The 27,078-nt window shown below is 40.8% G+C and overlaps 2 protein-coding genes across 3 annotated transcripts; both read left to right on the plus strand.

The window, feature by feature from the left end:
- Positions 1-363: 363 nt before the first annotated feature.
- ccdc112 (coiled-coil domain containing 112) lies at positions 364-6,120 on the plus strand. The gene is made up of 14 exons (XM_085294652.1): positions 364-449; positions 945-1,072; positions 1,487-1,608; positions 1,851-1,940; positions 2,903-2,978; positions 3,266-3,392; positions 3,593-3,709; positions 3,865-4,002; positions 4,493-4,614; positions 4,797-4,923; positions 5,114-5,281; positions 5,499-5,597; positions 5,738-5,856; positions 5,971-6,120. Exons 1-14 carry the CDS (start codon positions 405-407, stop codon positions 5,999-6,001), a joined length of 1,509 nt encoding a protein of 502 aa, XP_085150778.1. The 5' UTR covers positions 364-404; the 3' UTR covers positions 6,002-6,120.
- A 137-nt stretch (positions 6,121-6,257) lies between these two features.
- pggt1b (protein geranylgeranyltransferase type I, beta subunit) lies at positions 6,258-26,559 on the plus strand. Of its 2 annotated transcripts, XM_085294654.1 has the most exons (10): positions 6,271-6,394; positions 7,803-7,936; positions 8,412-8,530; positions 9,745-9,809; positions 10,086-10,237; positions 11,941-12,073; positions 13,054-13,099; positions 16,305-16,489; positions 19,115-19,223; positions 23,221-26,559. In XM_085294654.1, the coding sequence occupies exons 3-10, from the start codon at positions 8,485-8,487 to the stop codon at positions 23,385-23,387; spliced, it is 903 nt and encodes a 300-aa protein (XP_085150780.1). In that variant the 5' UTR covers positions 6,271-6,394; positions 7,803-7,936; positions 8,412-8,484; the 3' UTR covers positions 23,388-26,559. The 2 variants fall into 2 exon arrangements, with proteins under 2 accessions (XP_085150779.1, XP_085150780.1); XM_085294653.1 differs by lacking the exon at positions 7,803-7,936 and having other exon boundaries at positions 6,258-6,394.
- The last annotated feature ends 519 nt before the right edge of the window (positions 26,560-27,078 follow it).

Consider the following 27,078-nt stretch of genomic DNA (forward strand, 5'->3'; position numbering starts at 1 on the left):
AATTCAAGGAAGATTTCAATATTTCTTTGGCTCACTGACTTTTCTGGCTTTTGACTTTGCGTATCTTCTAGAAAACATGCAAAACTACAAGGCTGGGAATAAAACCACATGGCAGTGGCAGGAAAAGATTGTGGTTATGAATAACAAAACATTTAAGGAGTGAGCGTGGTATCCATGTGACAGCTTCACACTGGCTGAAAGGATGAAACATGTTTGTGTAAGGTTTTCTTCGTGGTTATATACAGTCATATACATATACATATACATATACATGCATACAGTCATACACAGCTACGTGCAGTCAACGGTTCTTCTACAGTCACTTGTTATACCACAGTCCCTTAATGACAGCAGCGCCCTCTGCTGGTACAAACCAGTGACTGCAGAAGTACTCCACTCCAAACATGGCTGCCCTAGCAACTGCATGGGAGGATGATAAACATTACTCGGTATCTGTCATAGTGCTCATTATTTCATTTATTCCTAAACTGCCTTACATTAGTCAGGCGGCTGTATTTGAATGATATGTTTTGTTTTCTTTTTGGCGCGTTTTACTTTCAGTTTTCGGGCCATCTGAAAGTCTAAAGAGCTAACGTTAGTCAGTGCTAGGTAGCAAAGTTAGCTTTAAGAGACGAAACTGCTTGGTAATTTTACAGATTTGTTTATTGCGCTAATCAGTAGTATGCAGGACTCTGACATACGCGCGCCATTAATAGTTTCATTGTTTTTGAAATGTTTTTCAGAGCTTTTGTTGCTAAATTTGCGTCTGTCCGATAATGGATGCTGTATAAATAACATGGTTACAGATGCCAATGTCGTTGAGTAGACTGTGAATTTATTATTGGACAGAACTTCTGGACTTTTGAAAATGCAAAAAATCTACACCTGAGGTTGTTGGCATGAGCAGCACTTGTGTTTTACTAACACTAACTGAATATGAGCAGGGGGAGGAAGAGCCTAGTGTCCTGCAGCCATGCACATCACCCCTGCTCAGCGGTCCAAGTGCGGACCACAGACTGGCCACACAGAAAACTGCACAGTTCCTCAGGGAGGCTGAGAGGAACAGGAGGCAGTAAGTAATACTGCTGCTGTCACTTCTTCTGCGTTTAAATTGAATTTCTAACACATATTTTTATTTACATCGTCAAAAGTTTCATATCGATGTTATCTTGATTTCTCATTCACTGAAGATGAGTTGGAAACAGTCAGCAATAATACTCTGTGCCATTTAAGCGATGCTCAGTTGGTATTAAGGGTCCCAAAGTGTGCCAAGAAAATATGCCCCACACCATTACATCACCACCAGCAGCCTGAACTGCTTGATAGTTCCTCTTTTTCAGACCATTCTCTCTAAACCCTGAAGATAATTTTAATCACAGGTCATCTTGACCATGTCTACTTGTAATTTTAATTGTTCTAATAAGGTGAAATCAGATTATTTGTAATAATGTGTAACAGATCAAATGAATCGCTGAACTTTTCATAGGATTGAGAAGTTGGAGAAAGAGAGGACGCTGATTTCTCAGTGCAGAAAGAATGGCTGGGCGGATGTGAGTGGAGAGATCGAAGAGTACGAGAATGTGCTGGAGGGACAAAGAAATGCTGAGAGTAGGTCTTTCTTTACATATACTAACATTTTCACCTGACATTTTAATGTTGCGAGGTGACGGGGCATCTCACTCGGCATTTTTTCTGTGGGGTATAAAATACCCTGCTGGGAAGACTTATTATCAGATCCAGAGAGGCTGGAATCTCTGGAACTGGAGGCATAGCAATAAACATTTATTAGAAGAAGCACCCATCCTTTGTGATGAATATTGCTTTTCATTAACCTGTTCTTTTTTCTTCAGAGATAAATCTTCAAAAGCAGCTCATGAAGATTCATAATGGTGTGAGGAAATTTCAAAGACATCTAACTGATGTGAAACCAACTCCGGAGTGTAAGTTTTTACTCATTTATGTTAAAGTGGACCATTTCTGCTTTTCCTTATTCCAGTCATATATATTATACTGTTGGTAAATGCTCACATTAAACAGAGTGAGGGTTTTAATTAGTAATAGCTGGTATTTGTGCAAGAAATCCCTGTGAGCCACAAGCTCAGGCTTCAGACCTTGCTTAAAGCTCCCCTTTAGACTGTTTTTTTCTGCTCCTGGGTCTGGATGATGTCAAAGAGATGGGATATCCCTAATATGGACATCTTACTCCAGCTGCTATTTAAGCGTTCTGTTCTCGATTGGCAGCCAGTCATAAAAATATTACTTAAAGGACAAGGAGCTAAAACAGCTCATTTCAGAGTAAACGAGACTTACTATGAAGTAAATGGGGATGATTTTGAACTTTTAATCATGCAAAGCTGATGTAGTAAAGATCCAAGAGTAAATAGCTGGAAATGGAAATGAATGTAATAGGTCCTCTTTAATTTAATTTCCACTATTGCAGAGTATTCAATTCAATTCAATTTTATTTATATAGCACTAAATCACAACAACAGTCGCCTCAAGGCACTTTATATTGTAAGGTAGACCCTACAATAATACATACAGAGAAAAAAAAACAATCATGTGACCCCCTATGAGCAAGCACTTTGGCGACAGTGGGAAGGAAAAACTCCCTCTCAACAGGAAGAAACCTCCAGCAGAACCAAGCTCAGGGAGGAGCAGCCATCTGCTGCGACCGGTTGGGGAGAGAGAAGGAAGACAGGATGAAAGACATGCTGTGGACGAGAGCCAGAGATTAATAACAAGTGTGATTCAGCAGAGAGGTCTATTAACACTTGTTGAGTGAGAAAAGTGACTGAAAAGGAAATACTCGATGCATCTGAGTAGTGCACTGCTCAACAAAGTTGTCTGCATTGTTATATGTATAGAGTTCTTATTGTCTCTGCATTTCTTGGATTTTCAGTGATTGAAAAACTGAAGGAAATCATGTCAGAGGTGGAAATTTCTATTAACAGCGTGAAGGAGGAACAGCGCTCACGGTAACAGCATAAACCAAACAAGCTGAGTTAAATGTAGAGGCTTAAAATCCATTTTAAAATATGTCATCCATATTAAAGTAAACTACCTTTAACTTAAAATGTAATAATATTTAACATAGTGAAGCAAGCAGGTACATTGCACTTGTACATGTTGCATTCGTTCGCACATGATTCCAGCTTTATGTACGTTAAAGGAGAGAAAGAGCAGCCACCGTTTAATATTTTCTGGGGGTGAACTTTTGTACTGATGTCAATATTTTGTTAAAATTGATTTGCTTTTCGTTCAGCTTTGAGGAATTTTTGAAGGAAGAGTGGACATGCAGACAGGAAATCACCGCTTATGAGAAGAAGATTGAAAACTGGAGCCTTGCTGTCAAAACGAATCCCAAACTACCCGCAGCTCCCACTGTTAGGGTGTGTCTCTGTCTCGTCTTCCTCCTCTCTGAACTTTCTCTCGTGTTTGTCAGTTAGGTGGTAAAATATTAGAGAGATGAGTTTCAGTGAGAAGTCTCAGAATTAGAATAAGATAAATAAATATCTCTCTAACCAACACAGTGGCAGTTGACTTTATTTCAAAATGCACCCTGAATTCATAGCTGCCTCTTTTCCATAAGACCAAACCACCCGACAGAGACCTGCCAGCAGAAGTCAGAGCGCTGGAGGTTTTCCTGCAGAAGACTGGAGGCTCTTATGGTGGCTGGGACCAATATGACCATGAAGCTTTTCTTAAAGCAAGTAAACCATTACTGTTATTTCTCTTCCTTTCACTTGCTGATCATGTCATACGGTCAAACACTACTGCTTAAACTAACGGGCAGACTCAGCAGCTGCCAGCCCAAAGCTTGGTGACCTCAGCGCGGTTGTCTGTCTGTAATCTGACTCACAGGTCTGGGTGAAGCACAGTGGGGAGCCGGGCTACAGGAAAGAAGCCAAGCTGTATCTGCCTGGTAGAACAATGGAGGAGATAGAGCAACACGAGGAATGGCATCAGGAGCTCATCTACCTGCAGGACAGGAAGAAAGAGGTAATGACAAAACATGTCTGAGCAGCATAGAAATCCAACTATTATCTATATATGTGCACATTAGACAAACGTGAAGGTGAGGTTGGAGAAAAAGCACCTGTGAACTTCACTTTTAGCTCATCCTACAATAACCTTTGAGTTTCATTGATGGTGAGCCAGTTTGACCTTTGAGTTTTCAGACAGAGTTACAAAAAGCTTTTAATAATTTATTATGAGGGGAGACTTAAAACATCAGCGCAGAAGTTCTGCTGACAGTCCACTGTTTTTAACTGAAAACTAAGCAATCATAAAGAGTTAGATTTTCATCTTCACTACATATCCCCCCCGATTCGTTTGGGAAAATGGCGATGATTGAACATTACCTCACATTTTCTTTATGTGTTAACATTAAATAGACAGCACATCATAAGAATTGTTTGCAACCCGTGCTGCTGCTTGTTAAGTATTTTGTGGTTTCTTATGTCACTGCTTATTTTTATGCCACATGCAGGCTATTCAGCGCTGGAAAGCCAGCAAGCATCAGGAACACCAGATCAGGATACAGACTCAGGAGAAGACAGAAGAGGCAAAAAGGAGGGAGAAGGAGGCCAAAAGCCAGGCCCAGCAACACAGGTGAGCCAGGAGTGTGACAGACTAGTATGAAATAAAAAGGAGATGATGCAGGCGGGTTGATCTCCTAGCTATGCCGGTTAAATTCAACCCAATGTTGTAAATCCCACCTCATGTTATGAGCACCCAGTTGATTGATGGATTTTTGGGGGTGTCGTTTGTTCATGGTATATAATTTGTTTTAGGACTGAGGAGGAGAGGAGCGAGATGGCACGGCGTCTGGAGGAATGGAGGGAAGAAAAGAAAAGGAGGGAGGAGCAGGAAGAGGAACAAAGACTGGCTGAAGAGATTCAAAAGAGGAAACGGGAAAAGGTGCTTTTGTGCTCGGGTGTCATTTTACTGTCGCTGTAGTTTAGTTTAGTCAGGGAGCACTTCTGTGTAGTTATGCACTCATTTAATGTAAAAATGAAAATACAGAGTAAAACCAAGGAGTAAATATGTGCATGTTGTGTCCTGAACTGCTTTTTACTTTAACCAATAATGTATTCATACTTTTTATTAGGAGGAGCGCCGCCGGCAGCTGGAAGTGAAGCTAACCGTAGAGGAGCAGCTCCGACTGAGGAGAGTAGAAGAGGAGGAACAAGAGAGGAGGAGGAGAGCAGAAGAAGAGAGAGAAAGAGAAGAGAGGAGAAAGGAGGCGACAAAGAGCATCAGGCGTTTTAATGAAAGGGTACAAAAATGCCAAAATTACAGACACAAGGAAACACAAGATGCGATGTTTGCGTGTTTTAAACTGAGATGCCTTAAGTGACTGCTGTAAAATGCCAGATTTTCAGATTTCTGGTGTTAAACAGGATGTTGCTCTAGATAAGAGCGCGGTTTTCATCAGGCGAGGTTGTGATGTCAAAACACTGAGAAATACAAGGCTCGTCTCTGCCTTTCTGCAGGATCTTCATAGGGTGGAGGCAAAGCGCCATGAGAAACAGCTGAGGGAAAAAGAGCAAGAGGAAAGGCAGAGGAGACTCGCTGCCAAGTTGAAGGAGAAGGTGAGAGGTTTGTTTTCTTGTGGAAAAAGTAACAGTTAAGTCACTAAATCGGAAAATCATCATTGTGAAATCTTGAAATAAGAAGATTAAACTGCGTGTGGGAAAAAGGTTGACGTTTTGTCCTTTTTTTCCACATTCAGGTGGACAATCATGTCAACAGAGACCCGTCCAGGCTTACCCGCCCTACGAAGGGATGGGAGGAGCGGCTGAAACACGTTGGACCGTCGGGAGATGGGCCAATGCTACAAATGTTTCACAGGTTTGCCTCCTAAACTTAATTTTTTTCTGTAAATCTTTCAAGTTTCTGTCAAGAAACATTTGGTAATAATGAGTAATTTATTTCTAAATGACTGAAATGTTCTTTTTGTTACAGAGCTGTTCCCACTTGGAGACAAGGCCTGTGATGAAGAGTCCTGCATTGTGTTCAGAATCCTTTCTATTTTTTAAAGAAAATAAAGATATACACCGCCCGAATTGTCCCTTTTTAATTTGTCATATAACTTTTAAGGTGCAATTCAGTTCAATTTTAAACTGTGAAACTGTTATTTTTAAAATAAAGATTTTTATTGTGATGTGCCGTTTACACTTTAGGTACATCGAAGTAGTATGAGCTTTTATTTTGAAACTTAAACGTACCGGAAAAGGATTCTCATAGGTGCGAAAGCAAAGATGGCGGAAGAGGAGAACGAGTTTGAAGAATTTGAGCAAATAGACTTTCTAAGAGATCGACATGTACGATTCTTTCAGCGAACACTTCAGGTGTTACCTGAGAGATACGCCTCGCTGGAAACGACCAGGTCAGTTCACCGAAATGAACAAAGATGCTCTAGTTTGTGTGTTTTGTGGAAGAACTTCACTAGCAGCTAAGCTAGGTGGTCTTCACAAGCAGTTTTGAATGGAGGCTAATGCTAGTAGCATAGCATAACTGCAAGCACCAGCTTAGCCAAGTTATGGCAGATGAACAGATGTATTAACACAATGCAGTGAGGTGTTTATTATTAAGTGATAGGTCATGTTATTATCATAGTCATCAAGGGAATTGGTCTCACCTAAGTGTTGCAGCGAACTGTAATTTGTAAATTTGAATATTAACTGTACGTGTTTCAACTTTTTTATTTAATTAACGGAAAACGCCGCTTTACAAACTATAAACTAGTGTTTCGCTATAAAGAAAATGTGTCTCTAATGTAGAACGAACTGAGAGGTTTACCATAATTTAAGCAGAATAAATGAAATGAAAAGTAAGTACTAACTAGTACTTACTTGGCTAACTAGGCTGTGATCTGAAGTAAGAACACGAAGCAGGTGGTTGAGAGAGATCCATAAAAAAGTAATGAAAGTCACCAGAAGCAAGGCGGAATATTTCAGTTCAATTCAGTTTTATTTATATACCGCCAAGCTAGTTGCCTCGAGGTGCTTTATATTGTCAGGTAAAGACCCTACAATAATACAAAGAACCATGACCGGTTGGGGGTGAATGGGTGAAGACAAGAGAAAGACATGCTGTGGAAGAGAGACAGAGATTAATAATAACTAATAATTAAATGCACAGTGAGTGAAAAAGATGACTGAAGAAGCATCATGGTAATCCCCCAGCAGCCTACATCAATTGCAGCATAACTAAGGGAGGATTCAAGGTCACCTGGTCCAGCCCTAACTATATTCTTTATCAAAAAGGAAAGTTTTAAGCCTAATCTTAAAAGTAGAGAGGCTGTCTGTCCCCAGAATCCAAACTGGGAGCTGGCTCCACAGAAGAGGGGCCTGAAAGCTGAAGGCTCTGCCTCCTATTTTACTTTTAAATACTGTAGGAACCATAAGTAAGGCCGCAGTCTGAGAGTGAAGCGCTCTATTGGCGTGATAGAGTACTGTAAGGTCATTAAGATGGGGCCTGATTATTCAAGACCTTGTATGTGAGGAGCAGGTTTTTAAATTTAATTCTGGATTTAACAGGGAACCAGTGAAGAGAAGCCAATATAGGAGAAATATGCTCTCTCTTGCTAGTCCCTGTGAGATCTCGTGCTGCAGCATTTTGGATCAACTGAAGACTTTTCAGGGAGTTTTTAGGACATCCTAATAATAACAAATTACAGTAGTCCAGCCTAGAAGTAATAAATCCATGAACTAGTTTTTCAGCATCACTTAGAGACAGGATGTTTCTAATTTTGGAGATATTGCGCAAATGGCAGAAATGTGTGTGAATGATAGGGAAGGAGGTGTCACAGTGAAGAAAAATAAGTACCTGACATCAACCATCCAAAGCGATGAACCGTCCAATAAGAGGTGAAGAAGAGAGTGCAGGCAAGGTGGAGTGATTGTCAGGATAGCAGAAAGAGTGAAAGGTAAGGTTTACAAGATGGTAATGAGAACTACTGTGATATATGGTTTAGTAACGGTGGCACTAACTAGAAAACAGGAGGTGGAGCTGAAAGTGTTAAGATGTTCGAGAGACGTCTGTCTCGCCCTAGCAGCGCCTGTCCCTCCCGCTGCCACACATTTATACAGCCGTATTTCGCATATGACTATGAAAGGCGGAAGAGAAAGTAGTTCCAATTTAGATGATCGTAATGATATTGTTTCTTTCCACTGTGTTCCTGTTAATGATAAACTACAAATTTACCCCAAATTACTAAAATATCAATATTTTAATATGAGAATCAATTCTAGAGCATAAATAACTGGTATCGGAGGAATAGATATTTCAGTATCCGCACACCACTACAATAAACCACATCTTACATTGCCTCTGATTTTTTGCATTCTCACAAATATATTTGTAATAAGTAAAAATGAATGTAAATCTCACCTTGTTTTTAGGTTGACCATCGTGTTTTTCGCCCTGTCTGGTCTGGATGTGCTGGATGCCCTAGAAGTGATTGATCGGAACGTCATGATTGAGTACATCTACTCACTACAGGTTCTGCCTACTGAGGATCGTAAGTCACACATTTTCCTACTTTTATAACTATTTAGCAGTTGGCAGTGCAAAAAAAAATCATTGTCAGTAGGAATATTATTTTTTACAAAGGCTAACATTAAGTGGTAGAGCAATACAGCTGTCAGAGTTCCTGAATGCATTAATCAGGCATTGCATCTTTGCCTACATTTGTGCCCTGTTTCTTTGGTGTAAGATTCCACAGTTAAGTTTAACTGGTTTAGTACCTAAATTGAACTGCACTAGAAAATAAATCAAAAAGATTTGAAAATTATGGAATTCATCATCAATCTCTGGTGCTGTTAGCAAACGGGATGCTGGTAGGGGGTGAGGGTTAGTGCGTGTCAGTCCCTAAGATATCATCAGGATATTACAGAGAGACTGAGTTACTGTGGGATTGATGGGCTCTTGAGAAGTTCAGCTTTCTGCCTTTTTAAGATTTTTACCCCAGGATACATTTCAGGTTTTTCTCTTCATGTTTGTCGACTTCAAAGCTGTCGAACTTGAAAGTCTGGATTATGAAACCAATACCAACTTCCAGGTGTTCTCCTCGCTTACCCTGTTACATTCATTCATTCGTCAGGGAAAGTTGGACTCTAAATCTTTAATGACTTGGTTTTTTTTGTCTCTAACAAGCCAGTCTGTGCCATCTGTTTAGATGCCCATTCAGTTAATTATTCAAGCCATCAACAGAAATTACAGAGGGGTAGCCATGCCTGATTGGTCTCGGTTTTGTTGCTGCCATATGTTTGGCGTCACATAAAATTTCTTGTCATTAGGTGTGAAAAACACAACTCAGGAGGCACTCGAGATTTCCTAATGTATCATTGGTATGGAAATAGATCTCTGGCATGAAACTGCAGATGTTTCGAGTGATTTAATCTTTATATTTATGCATCAAAAAAATGATAAAGGTGTTGTGGAGCAAGTATAAACTCAACAATAAGTGCGAATAGCACCTGCCACTCAGGGCATAATGATCTGTAGATGTAATGGTGATAAATGTGCGACATGTAACAACTGTTTAATTATCGTATGTTGAAACTGCTGGAGCATGCTGTCCACTGTAAGTGGTGTTTCTGTCATAACCAGGAGATGGCAGCAGTGTTCTAGTAATCTAGTAATGCTTTCTTTGTCCCAGTTTTTCTTCACCTGTGTGGAGTGACGACCTTTTGTTAAATATCTGCTCTTCCTTCCGCTGTTGTCTTTTTTCAGAATCCAACCTAAGTCGATGTGGGTTTCGGGGATCATCACATATTGGAATCCCTTACAGCACTAAGGTACAGCCATCGCCCACCCCAGCATGTTTTTTGAGGTTATGTTTTGTAAAAACTAAAGCATCACCTTCTTTTGCATTAGTCTTAGAGGCGGCTTCACTACTATTATCCCTATTTTTCTGTTGTTTTCTATATTTATGGTAATCCTGCTCCAAATATTTTGTTATTCTTCCCTCCAGCTGAAGGATTAGTAGTCAGAACTATTACCATTCTGTCTACAATCTCTTCCCGTATAGCTTCAGTGGTAAAAATAATATCTCCTGCTGATGTTTTCTCCAGGGCCCAGGTGTGCTCCATCCATATGACAGTGGCCATGTAGCTATGACCTATACTGGGCTGTGCTCACTGCTGATACTTGGAGATGACCTTAGCCGGGTTAACAAGCAGGCCTGTCTGGCTGGTCTGAGGGCGCTGCAGCTGGAGGATGGCAGGTCAGAGCGCACACACATACACGTTCTGATTTCCTTCAGCAGCTCGATTTAAATACACCTGAGGTGGTGGAGACAACAAGCAGCCTTAACACGGACTGACTCACATTTGATTCTGCAGTAGCAGTTCTGTGTGCAAGTCTCCAGGCACCCTGATAAAAGATTGTACAACAAGAAAACAATACAACGCTTGCAAATCTTTAGTGGGGTAGATCAGTGAAACGTCCCTTTCTGTTTGTGTAAAGAGGTTCAGCTGCACATTTATTCCCTGAGATATCTTTTCTTATGTTATTATTAAAAAGAAGTGCAGTTTGATGATTATGTCTCAGTGTTTCTACATGATAAAGAAATGCTGCTGAAATGAATCAGTCAGCATGACTTCCTGGGATGTCATTGTTAGAAACGAACATATAAAACTACCGAAAATGTCCTGTAATTATAAGACAGAAAGCCTTTGTTCATTTCCAGAAAATGCATTTAGTTTTGGTTTAGTGTGAAAACCACTGTAAAAACACAAGAAACAGACAATTCTACAGTAGATGGTGGAAAAAAGAATCTGTTCTGTCATTCAGTTGTTTATCTGTTATTTAGTTACCTTGATGAAGTATGAATGGCCATAGGAGAGATCTTTATCAGTGGAAAAAAGATGCAAAACTACAGTTAAAAGTCTAAAATTTATGCCCTCTTTCATCCAGTGGGCCAAATTAGAGTCTTTGCTGAGCCGATTCTGGACTCAGGGCCTTATGTTTGACGCCTATATGTTCTATAAATTTAACGACTCTCTTCTAACCATCACAGCAGGATAAACCTTCCCAAAGCGGCATTATTGTTGGCATTGGTCTTTGCTCGTGGGAACTGTGACGTCACCACATCCCTGTAACTATTTATAGCTGTGCTTGAGGCGTGCTGCCACAACGCAGAAACAATCACTGGATCAGTGCGGGAATTAGAATAGAAGAAAACGAAACGGGCAACAAAGCGATCGAGAGGATTTTGGCTCATCTGGTCAAATGACCGATGAGCCAGTGCCGTGGCCAGACGTCTGCCAAACATCCACTCTTCCTATAAGTCGGCCAAAATTTAATCGAACTTGTGGGTGTTTTTCCATTTTCAGAAGATTCACTAGTCCTCCAAGAATATTGATCCGATTTTAGTGACACTTGCACACAGTGACCACCTACTAGGTGTTCAACCAAATTTCGGTCAAGGCCGAGGTCACGTGTGTCATTTTCCAGCCAATAACCTGCGACCTGAGATGGATCGTGAGCTTAGATCTCACATCTTACTTTTTCCACAAAATATCTGTGCTCTCTGTAGCATAGAATAGAATAGCTTTTTATTGTCAATGTACATGTAACTTTTGGCACGCCCACCATTCATAAGGGCGACAACGGTAGCCAACACAACTGCCAGTATCTTTGACAAGTTCACTTGGTGTTAAGAAAAGTAACAGCCGCCTCACTAATGATTAAAAAAACAGGTCAAAAACGACAGTTAGCAACATTAGTCAGCAACCTCTGAACAAACACATGACAAATAAGTGTTTACTCTGCGACTGCCAGCTCTCTAATGCGGCACAAACAATGCCTTAGCAGTTTTATCTGAGAAGCTTTATAAAAATCAAATTCGTCTTCAGAATGGACAGCAGGCTTATTTCCAGTTGTTTATGTAGCTCATCCGGCTTTACTGCTTCCTCTTTCTTCCAGTTTTTACGCAGTGCCAGAAGGAAGTGAGAATGATATACGCTTTATCTACTGTGCAGCCAGTATCTGTTACATGCTGGACAACTGGTCAGGCATGGACATCCAAAAGGCCATTGAATACATCCGAGGAAGTTTGGTGAGTAGATGTTAAAAAATTGCAGCTGTAAACAACAACACAGCGCGGCAACATTTGAATGAGAAGAACAGGCCACCCACCTTCAGTAGGTGGCACTCTGCCGAGAAATACTTCATTTATAATAAACGGAGGGGGCTGAGCAGTGCGGTGTGGTCTTAAAGCTGTAGCAGAGTGTTCTTTCCCCCCTCCCGACCAGGAGGGAAAACACATTTTTTGCACCACACTGATATTTTTATCAAGAGCTCAAGTCCTCGAAGCAATGCGGGTTCCACTAAATCCTTAAATTGATTCTGTATCAGGACAAGCTCATATAATTTTGGCAGTTAGCACAAGAGGCTTTTATTACATAGTTTATCATTGTTTCACTGGTGTGTTGATAACAGGCTTCATACTTTTGGATGGATACCAATTTTTTTTTTTTTTTTTTTTTTTGCTTAGCAGGTTAATTATTCGTGAATGTAAGTATGCCAGAAGCAGTGGGTGGTGGGTGGTTATGTATCAGAGGGCCTGTTTATGAGCAGCCACGTATCCATTTACAAACCTTATTGTTGAGGCGTGATCAGATCATACACAGGGACAAAACATGGTTTGACTTTCCCGCGTACCGCCTGTCATTTAGTGTGAGTTTTGTATGAGCTGCCTATTGTAGCAGGTGGCGGTTTTTCATAAATATGTGTAGAAAACTGTCGTGTTTCATGACAGTTTCAGCTTCTTTTAAAACAACAGGGTAACCTTATCTGGGCATTTTTAAAGAAAGAAAAAGGAGTCGGAGCTCTGCGAGCTGTCTCAGAGCATGTTTATGTATTTTACTGAGATTATATACGGTAGTTTCTAAAAACTGAAACAGATTGCAACACAAATGTATTTAATCTTTTTACTAAATTGGGTGTCAGTGTGAATAAATATATATTCAGAAGACTGATGTGGTGATTTTTTTTTTATCCTTGCTCACATTTGAACCGTTGTCTCTCTCTTTCTAGTCCTATGACAGCGGGTTTGGCCAGGGAGCTGGGCGAGAGTCACATGGTGAGTCTGATATTATTTTAATTGTTTATGTTATCAGATAAGTGAACATTGTGGAAGAAAATTATCGCATTTCGCAGCACAAATGTCTCTGAATAATGATTCGATTTGTGAGTTCATATCAGATCAAAGGATTTGTGGGTGTGTATGCCTGTGTCGCAGTAAAGGGTATGAACGTCCCCGATGGTGCTAAGTGCTTTAAAGGATTAGCCATTTAAATAACTCTCTATAGATACAGTACCTTGCCCTCATTAAGCTCTCCCCCGCTCAAATTAAACCGTGTTATTCTGGCACAAAAGCCTTCATCCTACATGCTCTTACACAAATACACACACTTCTCAGTAACACATTTACTGTCACCTTCTTGGCACAGTGAAGAAATCATTTTGTGGTAGCTTTGTGAGGCGCTGTGAACGCATAAATTGAAACCGCTCAAAGGCACAGATTCTAGTGTGTCTCAGTGATTTCCTTCCTTGAGATAAATTCGACCTCTGTGATTACAGCCTTCATTGAGACTCTGCTCTCTTCTGCAAGCATGCCAATTCTCTGTCTGAAGGCTGATTACACATCAGTAGAGATGCAGAGTAGATGCCCATACATCCCTAAAGTGTGTTTGTTCAGCAGCAAGGCCTCCCACGCTGTTTGCTTTGCACTGTTTTGCTGATAATTGTGTTAAATGCATAAAATGGGGTATTATTAAAAACTATGTGCAGGGTATACTTTTCTCCTTTTTCTTGCCATGCATGGTTGTTTTCTTAAGATGGTAAGAAAACAACATTTTTGTCATAAATAGACCTCAGAGAAATTCCATAGATGTCACCCCTCGTGTTTAAACTGCATTATCAGTGTGTTTGGGCTCATTGTCATGCTGACACATGAATTTGCTGCCAGTCAGGTGCTTTCCAAATGGTATTGCATGGTGGATCAAAAGCTGATTGTGCTTTTTCACATTTGTAATTTTACCGATGTTGACAAGATTCCCAACAGCAGTGAGTGAAATGCAGCTCCAAATCACAGAGCCTCCACCCTGCTTTACAGGTGGCTGTAGACACAATGTTGCACCTCTCTCCTGACTTCCACACATTTCGGTGATGATTTGAATCAAAGAAGTCAAATCTGGGTTATTCACTAGTATAGCTCAGCTAGCGCTGTTCGATATAACGATATATATTGGATGACGATATAAAAACATCTATCGTTTCATTTTACGCTATCGTTTGTTTCATGGTGTCGCAAAATAAACTGTTTACGGCAATATTTTTTCATCGTTCTGATGGTCACTGTAGAGGCTATATTAATTTCTTAATATAAGAGAAAGTTCTCTCTTTCTCTTATATATAATATAACCACACTACTGAGGGACAAGCGTCTGTTTTTATGTGTTGTCGTTAGCAACAGCGACGGTAACACCTTCGCGTGTCCGCTTGTGTATGTTCCACATAAACCTTTCACAATAAAGCTCAAGATCCTGTTGAGACTTTTCAAAATAAACTGAATCACGTGAAAGAACAGATTTTTTACGGATGAGAAGTAAAAATGAGCCGCCAGGTGCTAAAAAATAAACCTTAGACTCAAACGTTAGAACAGGCAACCCGCAGCACGCCGTGTAATAAATACAAAGAAAACGGCGGCCGTTACAACTTATGTCTAAAAATGTATAGTTTCATGCATCGGTTAAAACACTCGACTCCGGGTAAAGGACGCGCAGCTGGAAACACTTCACGCAAGTCGAGCTGCCCGAGATTCACAGAATTTACAGAAAATGTTAAATTTTTGTGATTTATATCGTTATCGGATGATAGAATTCTTATATCGGGATATGAGATTTTGGTCATATCGCACAGCCCTAAGCTCAGCCCTTTCTCCCTGTTCCCCCTCCCTTAAGATTTTTTTTTGTCCTGTTTCATAAGGACATGAATTTCAGATTAATTTCATCTCCTGTAGATAGTTATTATTATTATTTTTTTAAGGCAAGCCACTTCTTCTTTTATCTTCCACTTTTCCTAATTTTAACCGCACACTATGCTGCAATGTTCCTATTTTGGGATAGTAGCACTTTGGGAATCACCTTGTTGGTCCAAAAATACAATTTTATCCTTGTCAATTTATGTTATATTTGGCATTTTTGGAAGATTAAACTAAATTAAACTAAAATGAGAATAAATTATGTGCTTTTATTTACAATTTAAAATTAGTTCCTTGCCAAGTTGTCTGTTGTAACACTAGTTCATCCCGTGAGTTTGGTTCATTTTCATGCCACCTCTTTTTTTACATCTTTTGAAAATGTTTCGGTCAAAGGACTTGCCTGAAAATGAGTGGAAAAAGCAGCCGAAGTCCAAAAATGAACTTAGAAACTAATTTTGGGAAAGCCTGGAGAACTAGTGCTCAAGACCACTAGTAAGTAAAATGACAAGAAGGTCATACTCCCCAGATTATTTAAAATAAATCAATGAAAGTTGGCTCAAGCTTTGGGACTTTAGTGTATATGTTGGCACAGGAGGAAATAAGGTTACATTCAGGTGTGAATATTGTTATACTTTCCAAACAGAAAGCTGCTTTTAGGGTCTATTTTTATTATAAAGCCGATTGTTCCCAACCCTGCGGTTAGAGTCAATGGTTAGGATTCCCCTCAGTTCTGTTTGACATTTATATTTATCTCCTCTTCCTTCGCCTCAAGCAGAAAGGGAGCTAGACATGGCTGATTATAGGCAAGTGTAGCATGTTGGCAGATTTACACTCGTGACCCAAACACTTCACCACGCCTTTTCTTTGTGTCTCCCCTTCACACGTTACCACGTTCAAACAAACACAGATAAGCTGGCAGTGATGTTCATAATGTGTGGAGGTCAGCTAGAGCAGCTGTGATAATGAAAGCAGTTGACAGCTGGATTGTAGAAGATTGCTTATGGCTGCTCTGATAACAGCTTATCATCAATCAATCAAAACTCTCACGCTGGTATTAGTCCAGCTGTATGATGCTCTGTTTTTCAGCCCTCAACAAAGCATCTCTAAAGGTTTTTCTCTTCTCGTCTTACGTTTAGCCTGTGAGTTATTTGAGCCCACACACAGATATAAAATCTGTGTTTTGATTGCCGTGCCCTGCAATCATCTTGTTTGTCACCAAAACACATGAACCACCGGCGCTGCTTTCCAGTTTGAATACATTGTCAGATTAGTCAAATTTAATGAGCCTGTGTTGTGTTTCTAGGCGGCTGGACGTACTGCGCCATAGCCTCTCTGTGTCTGATGGGTCGACTGGAGGAGGCACTGAGTCAGCGGGAACTGGACCGGATCCGGCGCTGGTGCATCATGAGGCAGCAGAGCGGTTTCCACGGCCGCCCAAACAAACCCGTAGATACATGCTACTCCTTTTGGGTGGGAGCTACATTGGAGGTAAAGACCAGTGGGACAGACACGTGCACGCATATAGAGACTAGAGATGGCACAATACCACTTTTTTATGTCCGATACCGATACCGATATCATAAATTTGGATATCTGCCGATACCGATATGAATCCGATATAGTGTTTTTTAACCAACAAAACTGTTTTTTAAAATATCTTGCTGCATTTTGCAAGTCTGCAAGTTCATACTCAAGTTTAAAACAACAACTACACTAAAGCTATTCTGTTATACCTGTATACAAAAAAAATATTTCATAGTTCAGCAATACTGATCAATCTAATAAACTTAAACCTACACCATCCTCCCTATTCTGGTATTTTAAAGAGTACTTAGTGTAAATATTAAGCAATCTAACTAATAGGGTTCCAACTCCCAGCAACAACAAAAATAAATAAATAAAAAATAGGGAACCACCCCTCACGCTCCACCTCATGATGCTTAATCGACGTAATCAACCTTAATTTGATGCAGTGTGAAAAAAAATGCACAGAAATCAATTATTTTTCAAGAAATATTAAATAGATTCAACATCTTTCTTCAACAAAATTGCAGACTGCACAGATGGTACCTTCCCAAAGGAAAAAGTACTATAGCTTACTAGGGTATATATATTAGACTTAATAGTCACTATATACAGTAATTGACTTCTATTCATTTTACATCAAATTAAAACTTTGGGTGTCAGATAATTATTTATTAAAAGCTAGACATTTTAAATGAGAATAAGAAAGAAAAGTATGTCTTTGTGCCCCCTTTTCCCTGTTCATGCCCTATCGGCCCCCCTGGCTAAACTTTGCTAGATCCGCCCCTGCACAGTTACCAGCCGTCAGCTACGTAGAAAAAGATCCTGGTGTAGAAAGTAATATTAAATACATTCTAACAACAGCTGATCAAGCTTAAACGTGCTGCTGTTGTTCAGCCGCTGGTTTCCTCTTTCTGGTGCAAAGTGGGCCAAAAGCAAACAAGAGACACGGACTCATGACAGAAAAGCCGATCAGCTGATCGTTAAGCAGTTTCATGATTGAAGTAGCAGCAAGAAGAGGCAGTCGCTCCATATATCGTTTGTTAAGCTTAACGCAGGAATGCTTTACAAACATTCAGAGATGGACTTACACACTTGCTTTACTTCTCTCGGGGATAACTTTGTCGGAGATGAAATGCAGGGTTGCTAGCGAAGCTCCACATGCTATCCAGACCACCGACAGGTCCCGCATGCCACAGCCGCTCTATCACGTGATGCATACTGCTCCGACGTGCTAACGTTCTGAGGTGAGTTACTGCGTGTTGCAAGTTTTGTGAGGTGCTTTCGTGATATTTAATGGATCGGATTACATTTTTTATTTTTCTCCGATATCCGATCCAGTAATTTAGGTCAGTATCGGACCGATACGTAATATCGGATCGGTCCATCTCTAATAGAGACACCGTTTTGCATGCATTAAAAGTGAAGCTGGGTGCTGCACTAAATGGCAATTAAAATACCAGCAGTTTAAGAGGAAGTGATTCCTGTGCACCAACATGGATGTACAGCCAAACCGGATACCGAAACACTAAATAGGGAAGCTTAGATTGCAGCACACAGTGAGGAAGTGCTGCTCTTTTTCCTCCTACAGAGGCTATTACCCTACATGTTCACACTGGGAAAAATGTGGGCCTGTCGATTGTCTCATTTATAGAACCTTTTAAGAAGTTAAGTTTATGAAATTTCTCTTTATTACAGAATAGAAGATGTTACACTTTAGAATATATTGGCATTCACTAAATGTGAATCATTTTTGAAAATCTCACATCGTCTAAACTCGTGGTTTACTGGGGGATTTAATTGCTTGTAAGCCGCAAACCCCTCTGAAACCCTACAGCGTCACCTGATATGGACACGGAAATGTAATCATCTAGTTACATTACAACAGCTCGGTGCCGTTGAGTCCCCGTGGCATTTCCGGCTACTTTTTTGCCACAGTTTTTGAATTTTTCAATCGCAAGTTGCTGAAATTATCAGGGTGGATGTGAAGGAATGTACAATGAAGACAAACTGGAGGGACAAATATTTTTGCCCCTGAGGGAAAAACTGACCACAAAGTAGGCTGGGGACAGAAAAAGTCCCAGCATGTTATTTCTGTCCTTCAGCCTGCACAGCATATAAAACACCGGGACATGTGGTAATTAATACATAGGTTGGTTTTCACTTCCATATAGGCTAAAAGCCTGACCTAAATACACACACAAACACACTCGTGCTAAAGCAAACCCAGTGCAAGAAAACAGTAGATTTGTGGGTTGTCAAGCGCCAGAAGGATTAAAATTTCACAGTCAAACAAAATATTTGCAGATGGCTCACACTGAGGTTTGTTGTTTTTCCCCCTTGATGTCTGTATATAGAGGGATAATATCAAGTGTGTGTAATCACTGGTTTTCACCTTTGTGGAAATAAATGTTGTCATATGTGTTTGACTTCTCTAAACACAGTCTGCTCTGCTTCTTTGGAAATGAGTGTGTACTGAGCCAGTTTAATCTTATAATAAACAGCGCTCTCTAAATGTATACCAGTGCATTTGTTTTGTTAGAGTCTCTTGCAGATGTTTTCCTTTTTCTTATTACCCTTATTTTCCAGCTGTTAGATGTGTTCCAGTATACAAACTTTGAAAAGAACCGGAGCTTCATCCTGTCCACGCAGGATCGGTTGGTGGGCGGCTTCGCCAAATGGCCAGACAGCCATCCAGGTAAGCATCTCACAGTACATGTAGTCATTAGGTAAAGTGCAAAAAGTACCCGACTACTCAAAAGCCTAATGTGGATTCCACCCATAGTTTTTACAAAAATCAGTTTTGCTGTTTGTTTGCATAGAGGTTATTTTTGTAGAAGCTCTGTTTAGGTTACTATGCTTTGCTGTGGCTTTAAATATCTCAAGGATAAGAGGTGGTGGATGTAAGCAGTTAGGATACCTTTATTTTCCTCTCTCTCTTACTGAACAGTTTCCATGCCCTCCACAGGTACAGGGAGGTCAGGGTGGAGCTGTGGTTGCCGGTTTTATTTGAGATCAGCGGATGAGCTCTTGTAACCCTAAACTTCAATGGTCTAGTTGCTCGTCTGGTCCGCATTTGTGCTTTCTTCCTCGCCCTTGTAATGTGTAATTGATGAGGTGGTTGTTGTTGGTAGCCAAGGACACAGCAGATCGGGCTCCTCACGTTACAGGAACAAGGCAGGGGAAGACAGGGTGGAAGGAACAATGAGGTGAACAGGGCAGGTAGACAGTGTGATGACAAAGCCGTGTGAATATACATGTACAAAGGAGAGTTTTAGGAAATAAAAGAGACTGCAGCAGTATGGGAACAGATACCGCTGGACTTCTGTGTGTGTGCGTGTTTGAGCTGCGCAGTCATGCACAGGAAGGAACTGGCTTGGGAAGATGGGACAGCAACAATAGCCCGGAACAAAAGAAGGTGTTGTGTATTTGTTTAGCAGATCTGCACCAAATAAAGCCAAATATACTTTGAACATTTGGCACAGCCCAAGTTTGTCCACAGGTACTGTTTAACAATCTGATTAACAGGAATATGTGGGATTACACGGGGTAAGAGTGGCTGAAATTCCAGTTTAAAGTGATTAAATTGAACCAACAAAATATCAGCTGTTTATTAAAAAAACAAAATCAAATAAAATCCACAGGTCTTTTCAGCTAACTTTTTTTTGCTGTAAGTGACGTGACAGAATTTGAACAAACCAAATGGTTGTCACAAAGAAAGCTCCTGCCTTTATTGTATACGCGTGTCTCTGCTTTTAGAACACTTACAAGAGACAGTTCGTGGCCCAAAGGCGTAGCTTAGTGATCAAAGCAGCCTTATGCTGATTCATGTTGGAGAAAGTGCTTTGAAGTGGCATTGATCAATACGCTGCTGTGCAAAAGTCTTGAGTCACCCTTCGTTTCTTTATATTTTGCTAGGAAAACGGGAAATGGGTGCAGCGATTTATTGAAACATATTCAAAAATAAAATGGAATGCAAGATATAAGGGGAAAACAGAGGCTGTACAATTCTGAGGAGCATGAAAGTCAATATTTGGTATGACAATATTTATTCTTCAATGTAGCCTGAACTCTGTTAGGCAAGCTTTGTTGTCATTTCTTTAAGTAGTCTTTGGAAATACTTCTTCAAGGACATTCAAAGCTCTGTTCTCTGTCAAGATGATCCCGCACTGCTTCAATAATATTGAGGTTCGGGCTCTGGGGAGACCAATCTATGATATTGCCCCATTGTATGGTTTTTCTATCCAGGTATGCTTTTACTACTCTGGTAGTGTGTTTGGGGTCATTTTCATGTGGATCTAAATCTAAACAGAGTTTTCTGTATTTATATTTCCATCAATTTTTACAAGATCCCAACACCACTGGCTAAAATGCAGTGCCAAACCATGACAGAGATCAACCATGTTTTACAGATGGCTGTGTAATTTAGCACACCTCAGCCTTCTCTCCCTGTTTGCCTTCCTTAAGAACGGCTGATGTTAATAGTAGATGGATCAGCTGAAGGTTCAGGTGCATCTCTGGTCCCGTGTCAGGTTTTTGCCATTTTTTTTTTCCTGTTTCTTAAGGACATGACTTTCAGATTTGTCCAGTTTCTTCAATCTTTTTAAGAGCACGCTGCACAGCATGCTAAGATATGCCAAGTTGTAACGAAACGGAAAAGAAATGGAAAGAAACGGAAAGAAACGATGCGTTTGTGACAGGCTGCTAGTAACGAAGTGCCTAAAGATACTATTTGTCTGTCACACAATTCTCTGTGCTACCTGCTCGGACCCACACATTTAGCACTTAGCTGCTAAAGAGCCAGATAGAGGTATCATTATTTGTAACTAAAACAGAGCTAACAGCTCTGCTTTAATGTTCATCTGCATCTCTGGGTAAGTAAATGGTAAATGGCCTGTATTTATATAGCGCTTTACTAGTCCCTAAGGACCCCAAAGCGCTTTACATATCCAGTCATCCACCCATTCACACACACATTCACACACTGGTGATGGCAAGCTACATTGTAGCCACAGCCACCCTGGGGCGCACTGACAGAGGCGAGGCTGCCGGACACTGGCGCCACCGGGCCCTCTGACCACCACCAGTAGGCAACGGGTGAAGTGTCTTGCCCAAGGACACAACGACCGAGACTGTCCAAGCCGGGGCTCGAAGCGGCAACCTTCCGATTACAAGGCGAACTCCCAACTCTTGAGCCACGATCGCCCCAGTAGACAGTTTGCTAAATGGACATTGATAATTTCCTTATCAGTCAAACCGCCTCAAACCTTGGACTGATGGAGACGTCTCTTCTGTTCAGCCTTTAGTTTGAGTCCTTGTTGACTCCTGATTGATGCCACTAATGGTGCTTTGATTGACTCTAATGTCTGTGTCCAATCATCTGTCATTTCATTATAATTCAATTACTGCTCATTTACTGGCTCGTGCAGCTTTTACTCTCGTCCCAGGGGAGGTGAAACGACCACAGAGGCGACCTGCATGCATTATTTATATCTACTTAAAGGTTCAGTGCAAGAAAACCATATGGAGGAAGGTTCTTATGTGAAATGAGGTTTTTGTTTTATTGACTGCATATGGATGGGTAAAGGGACATCCAGCACGTTCATCTTATCCAGTGGTTAAACTGGGGTTTATGACGGACGTCGGGACTCAAGACCATGCAGAGATTTTTCATTACTAGACCTTACTTGCCTTCTTGTTCCTCTACTTAAGAGGCCGGTCAAGTTTCATAGTTGTAGTCTTCTTGAATTCTTACATTAGACTTGAGCATGAAATTGGAAAGCTCCCAGTAATATGATTTCAAGCTAGTAACGGTACCAGCTCACCTTGATACTGCAGATAGAATATGATGATGGTGCAAAAAATGCCAACAGCTCTCATGGTGCTGTATAGACTCTGAATCTGTTTAGTTATGTGTCTCCTTCCTCATTTCTTATTCTTTGACATATTTGTCACACTTAAATGTTTCAGATCATCAAACACATTTTAGTATTAGACAAAGATGGCTTTGTTGTACTCGAGTTATCTAACCTGCCCCGCCTGCCCTCTTTTGTTAAATCATAAATTAAATGTGCTTAACCAAAATCTTTTTTTTTTTTTTTTTAAAGCTGGGTTTAGTTTCACTAGCCACTCCCAGGCCTGATTATGGCTAGATTCTTGGTGAATCAAGAAATCACTTAAATAGAAGCTGTCTGACAAAGTGAAGCAGGTTAAAAGATCTCGAATAACGTGCACAACATGGCACAATCTAAAGAAACTCGAGAGCAGCTGAGAAACAAAATCTCTGGCATCTGTCAGTCTGCAAAGGGTAATAAAGCTATTCCTAAGACTTTTGGACTCCAGTGAACCACAGTGAGACAAATGGAGACGACTTTCAACAGTGGTGAACCTTCCTGGGAGTGGCCAACCTGGCAAATTTGTTCCAAGAGCTCTGTAACCTAGAATAACCTGGAACATCATTTAAAGAACTGCAGGCCTCACTTTCCTCAGTTAAGGTCAGAGTTCATGTTTCAACAATAAGAAAGAGACTGAGCAAAAATGGCTTCCATTTTTTTCCTCTGGCGTCATCAGTCAGTGTACGAGTACTGCAAAGGCTACAGACGTGTCACATACAGGTGTTTGTGCTGTGATGCATGTTATCATCTCTGACCTAGTTTCTTCTTTCCACTCTTTCAATCTCTCTGCCTCTCTGTCAGATCCTCTTCATGCATATTTAGGGCTTTGTGGTCTGTCCCTGATTGGAGAGCCCAATCTGAAGAAGGTCCACCCCGGTCTTAACATCACCCAGAGAGCCTTTCAGCACCTCCAACAGCTGCAGCAGACATGGAGAGACAACACCGACACCTGCGGACGTCAGCACTGAAAGCCGGATGAACCGCGGCGCTCCCTCTCAATGGCTTCAGTTATCAGCAACGTCGAACAGTTACCAGTCAAGGAGGACTGGACTTGTTGAAGAGGTTTGGCCACTTACCAAGAGGCCATCTCATGTGAGGACTGAAGAACGCTCTTCTTTACAAAAGCAGTAACTTTGGGACGCTCACTTTAAATCCATCCAGTGCAACTCTTCCGTTAAGAGCCACACGCCTCACGTTTTTTGCTGCCTTTTATTCGCACAGTAGTCAATAACGGTGCGGTTTGTGGTTCGTGGGAATAAAAACGTGCCAGAAAGTCAAATTTGAGCTGCTATAAACTTGAAATTTCTGATGCCTCCATTGTTCCATTGAGTTTTTAGATAATGGCCTTTTGAGCTTTGCTGCTCATCATCATTGTGAACAATATCTTCATAGCCAAGGATCAAAACTCTAAATGTACATGAGAAACATTGTAATAAGTGTTTAAGGGGGGATCCCTGGAGGGCTGGGAGCATCCACACTGTCTTTTTATCAGGTTTATTTGCTAAGATTATGCTATTGCTGAGTAATGTCTCTAAATTTTAAATGTGAGATCTGTTAAGGTCTCCTTTTCATTCAAAGACTTAAAGAATTCGAAGCATAGTCTCCTTTTCCTTCTTTTGCTTTTTGTTTTGTTGCCCTTGTAGCATTTCCATCCTGACATTGCTTGTGAACCTGTTTAAAGCCTCAAGCTCTCATGTCCCAAAGGTGATACCAGGCCAGGTTTACTCATCTCCCAGTTTCACCACTGCAGGCTGTGTGCACTGATCAAGATTTAAATTAAAGAGCGCCTGGTGTGAAATTAATGAAAAAGGTGGTTATGGGTTTAGCTGCAGGCAAATCATTTTAGAAAATATCATTCTTTGTCTGCATTTTTCTCTGACGGCTAACAGAAAAGAGATTGAGCCTCTCCAGGGAGTTTGTTAAGAAGGGGAAAACCACCTTCTTTCCTGCAGAGGTAGTAGCTCCCGGTTGTAGCAGCAGACCCCATCCTAACACAACTCCTGCATCCTGACCTGTGCTCATTCGCTAGCTTGCATGCTCCCTGCAAGGCGCTAACCAGCCTCAAACCGGTAAGAAAAGATGAGACAATAGCACCGTAGCTTGAGGAAATGTATTCCTTTGAACAGTGCAGTTATTTTCAGTGCAGAAAGGATGCAAGGTAACAACAGAGAACAATGAGCGTGAGCAGAATGGACCACAGAGTGTCAGGAAACAGAAGCAAGTGTTATCCCAACGAGCTACTTGCATCCCCCCCCACCGAAAATGTTCATCACAAAGTATTTAGCAGTGATCTGACCCCAGACCCCTAAATCACTGAGGCAGAGCTGGTAGGGTTTACCGCACAGGTGCTCAAAGGAACACCACTCACATGTCGTTTAGGCAACCTTTTACTCTTGACCCGAGGCAGAGAGTTTTAAATTTCAAAAACAACCCTTAGAGTGACACACGACACTGAGTTGATCACAGCCGCCACCTCCTGCCCTCACTGAGGTTCTCTCATTCCCAAATAACCATCTTCTCCCAGCCACATCCTTTCATACCGGGGTCGCCGTCTAAGCAAACGCTGCCTGCAGTGGTTGCACCCTCACTGTAGGCTGCATGCAACAGCCGTTCTCACAATCTTTTTCTTTTTATCCTACCATCTAAACTAAAGCCGGTCCTGGCATCATCTCCCTTTCCTCCAAATTGACCTCGTTTTCAGTTAAGGTTACAGACCAGGGAGACGGAGGAAAAAAGAGGTGAATAAATAAATAATTTGAGCCATCTATTATTAAAAGTAAACCAATGTAGGCTGACGTCTTCTCCTCGACTCCCAACAAAGCCCTCAGTGTTATATAGCCTGGTTTTACAGCTACTTTTTAGCCAATGCTTTATTATCGTTCATGTTTGCATGCTTTTCCTAAAGCGACAGGCTTTGCTGTGGCTATTCGTTGTTACTATAGTATCATTTTTCCTAAGATTTTGTTTCAGTGCATCTTTTTCAGATGTTCTTGAATTAAGCCTTAGATAAGTAAAGAAAGGATCTGAATTCAGAAAAAAAAAGTAATTTTCTTTTTCTTTTTTTAAAGTCATCATTATATTCTTGAATCAATGTGTTGTGATTTTCTTTGCTCTGTAAGAAAGAAAACTGTTACTTCTGCTGCACCACTGTAGAGCCAGATCCGGTGAAATTTAATGATCTGCATCTTAGGACGTCACTTCTGCTTCCTATACAGATTCCTCAGGCCATCCTCGGCCTGTCACTCGCTCAAATTTGACTTTGAAATGTGCCTCGTGCAGCGTCGTTTTGGGTCAGTGCTCTGTGAATACTGCAATTCTGTACATGCAGCATAGTTAAACTGGGTTAGGGATGCTCCTTCTGTCAACAGACGCCCAGGATATTTTTCTTTCCTGGAGGAGAATAAAGAGGAAGGAACCATCTACTCTAAATGCATGTAAACTTACAGGAAGGGTAACGACTGCTCTCTAAACTCTTTGCTCCTCCCATTTTTGTTAAATGTGCTTATACAATCAGACTGTACGATCTGACTGATGGAAGTGATTTTTTTTTTTTTTTTTTTTTACTGGAATCTGTTTTTGGGGTGTTTTGTTTTTTCACTCTAACGCTCCCCGTGGACACTTTCTTAAAAAGCATGAAAGATTGGATTAATGGCTCTGCCACGTGACTGCAGATGAAGGCTGTCTCAGCAGAGTCACCTGTGCTCTCCCCCGGTCGCATCGCAGTCCACTCTGTCCCAAAACAGGTGGACGACGGCTTTGTGCTTTAAGCTGCAGTGAAAACTGTTTTCCTTCCGAGATCCAGCAACATGTGGTCAAACCATAAACCCCTGCTTTGCCATCAATAAATATACATAATGTAATAATGAATAATGTAAGAATAAAGGTAATGAAATTTATTTTTTCTATGCTTTGTAGAGATATTGAGTGTAGATACACATGTAAATGTCTATAAATATGTGACTTCTATCGTGCAAGAGAGAACCAGGTTTACGGTGACGTGAGTGAGACTGTTAGAGGAACTGGATATGCAAATGTTGGCATGTGATGTACTGTTTGTCTATAGCTTTGAATGAAATGATGTTGGCTCTGGCTTGGCAGTGCAAACTGTATGTATGGTAAATAAAACCTGTACTAACTGTCTGAATTGTTTTCTGTGGGTGGGTTCGTGCAGCTTTTCACTTTAGCTAAGTCGCACTTTAACCTCAAAAGCTGGAGAATTTCTTCGGTACAGAAGTTAAAAATAAAGGTTAATACAACCTATAACAATATAGGTATAATAGTGTATAGCGCAGTAAAATAAAATTCAAAATGGCAACATATTTCACTAAAGTAAAATCTGATTTGAAATCCAAATAAGGAAACAAAGTATACGTTTAAATATAGATCTGTCCACCCTTTTTTTTTGCTGCGTGTCTGGTTCCTGGGTGCAGGGTTTGAATAAACCATTAACATGAGAAAACATGATTTTCAGATAGATGTGTCACATGACCTATGAAAGACTTCCTGTATCTGTCCATGTGGCTGAATCAGCCTGTTAGAGAAAGTTTCTCTGCTGCTGTCCAGTGCGTGCAGCAGAGGTGGTTAGGTTTGTTACTTCAGCCAATCACAGAGCCAGCCTTCCTGCTCCGTACACTGTGCTCGCTACAGCAGACTGATAAT

Source organism: Mchenga conophoros, linkage group LG12, assembly GCF_057382185.1.
Source record: "Mchenga conophoros isolate Kocher_MC1m ecotype Shallow Benthic linkage group LG12, M_conophoros_male_GT1.1, whole genome shotgun sequence".
In the NCBI taxonomy this organism is placed as follows: Eukaryota; Metazoa; Chordata; class Actinopteri; order Cichliformes; family Cichlidae; genus Mchenga; species Mchenga conophoros.

Bases quoted from the DNA above. Each gene is read 5' to 3' on its own strand.
- ccdc112 (XM_085294652.1), top strand. From the start codon at position 405: ATGGCTGCCCTAGCAACTGCATGGGAGGATGATAAACATTACTCG. The intron at 1,941-2,902 runs GTAAGTTTTTAC...TTGGATTTTCAG, and splicing joins TGTGAAACCAACTCCGGAGT to TGATTGAAAAACTGAAGGAA. The intron at 3,393-3,592 runs GTGTGTCTCTGT...CTTTTCCATAAG, and splicing joins CCGCAGCTCCCACTGTTAGG to ACCAAACCACCCGACAGAGA.
- pggt1b (XM_085294653.1), top strand. From the start codon at position 6,267: ATGGCGGAAGAGGAGAACGAGTTTGAAGAATTTGAGCAAATAGACTTT. The intron at 8,531-9,744 runs GTAAGTCACACA...GTCTTTTTTCAG, and splicing joins GGTTCTGCCTACTGAGGATC to AATCCAACCTAAGTCGATGT. The intron at 19,224-23,220 runs GTAAGCATCTCA...CCTCTCTGTCAG, and splicing joins ATGGCCAGACAGCCATCCAG to ATCCTCTTCATGCATATTTA.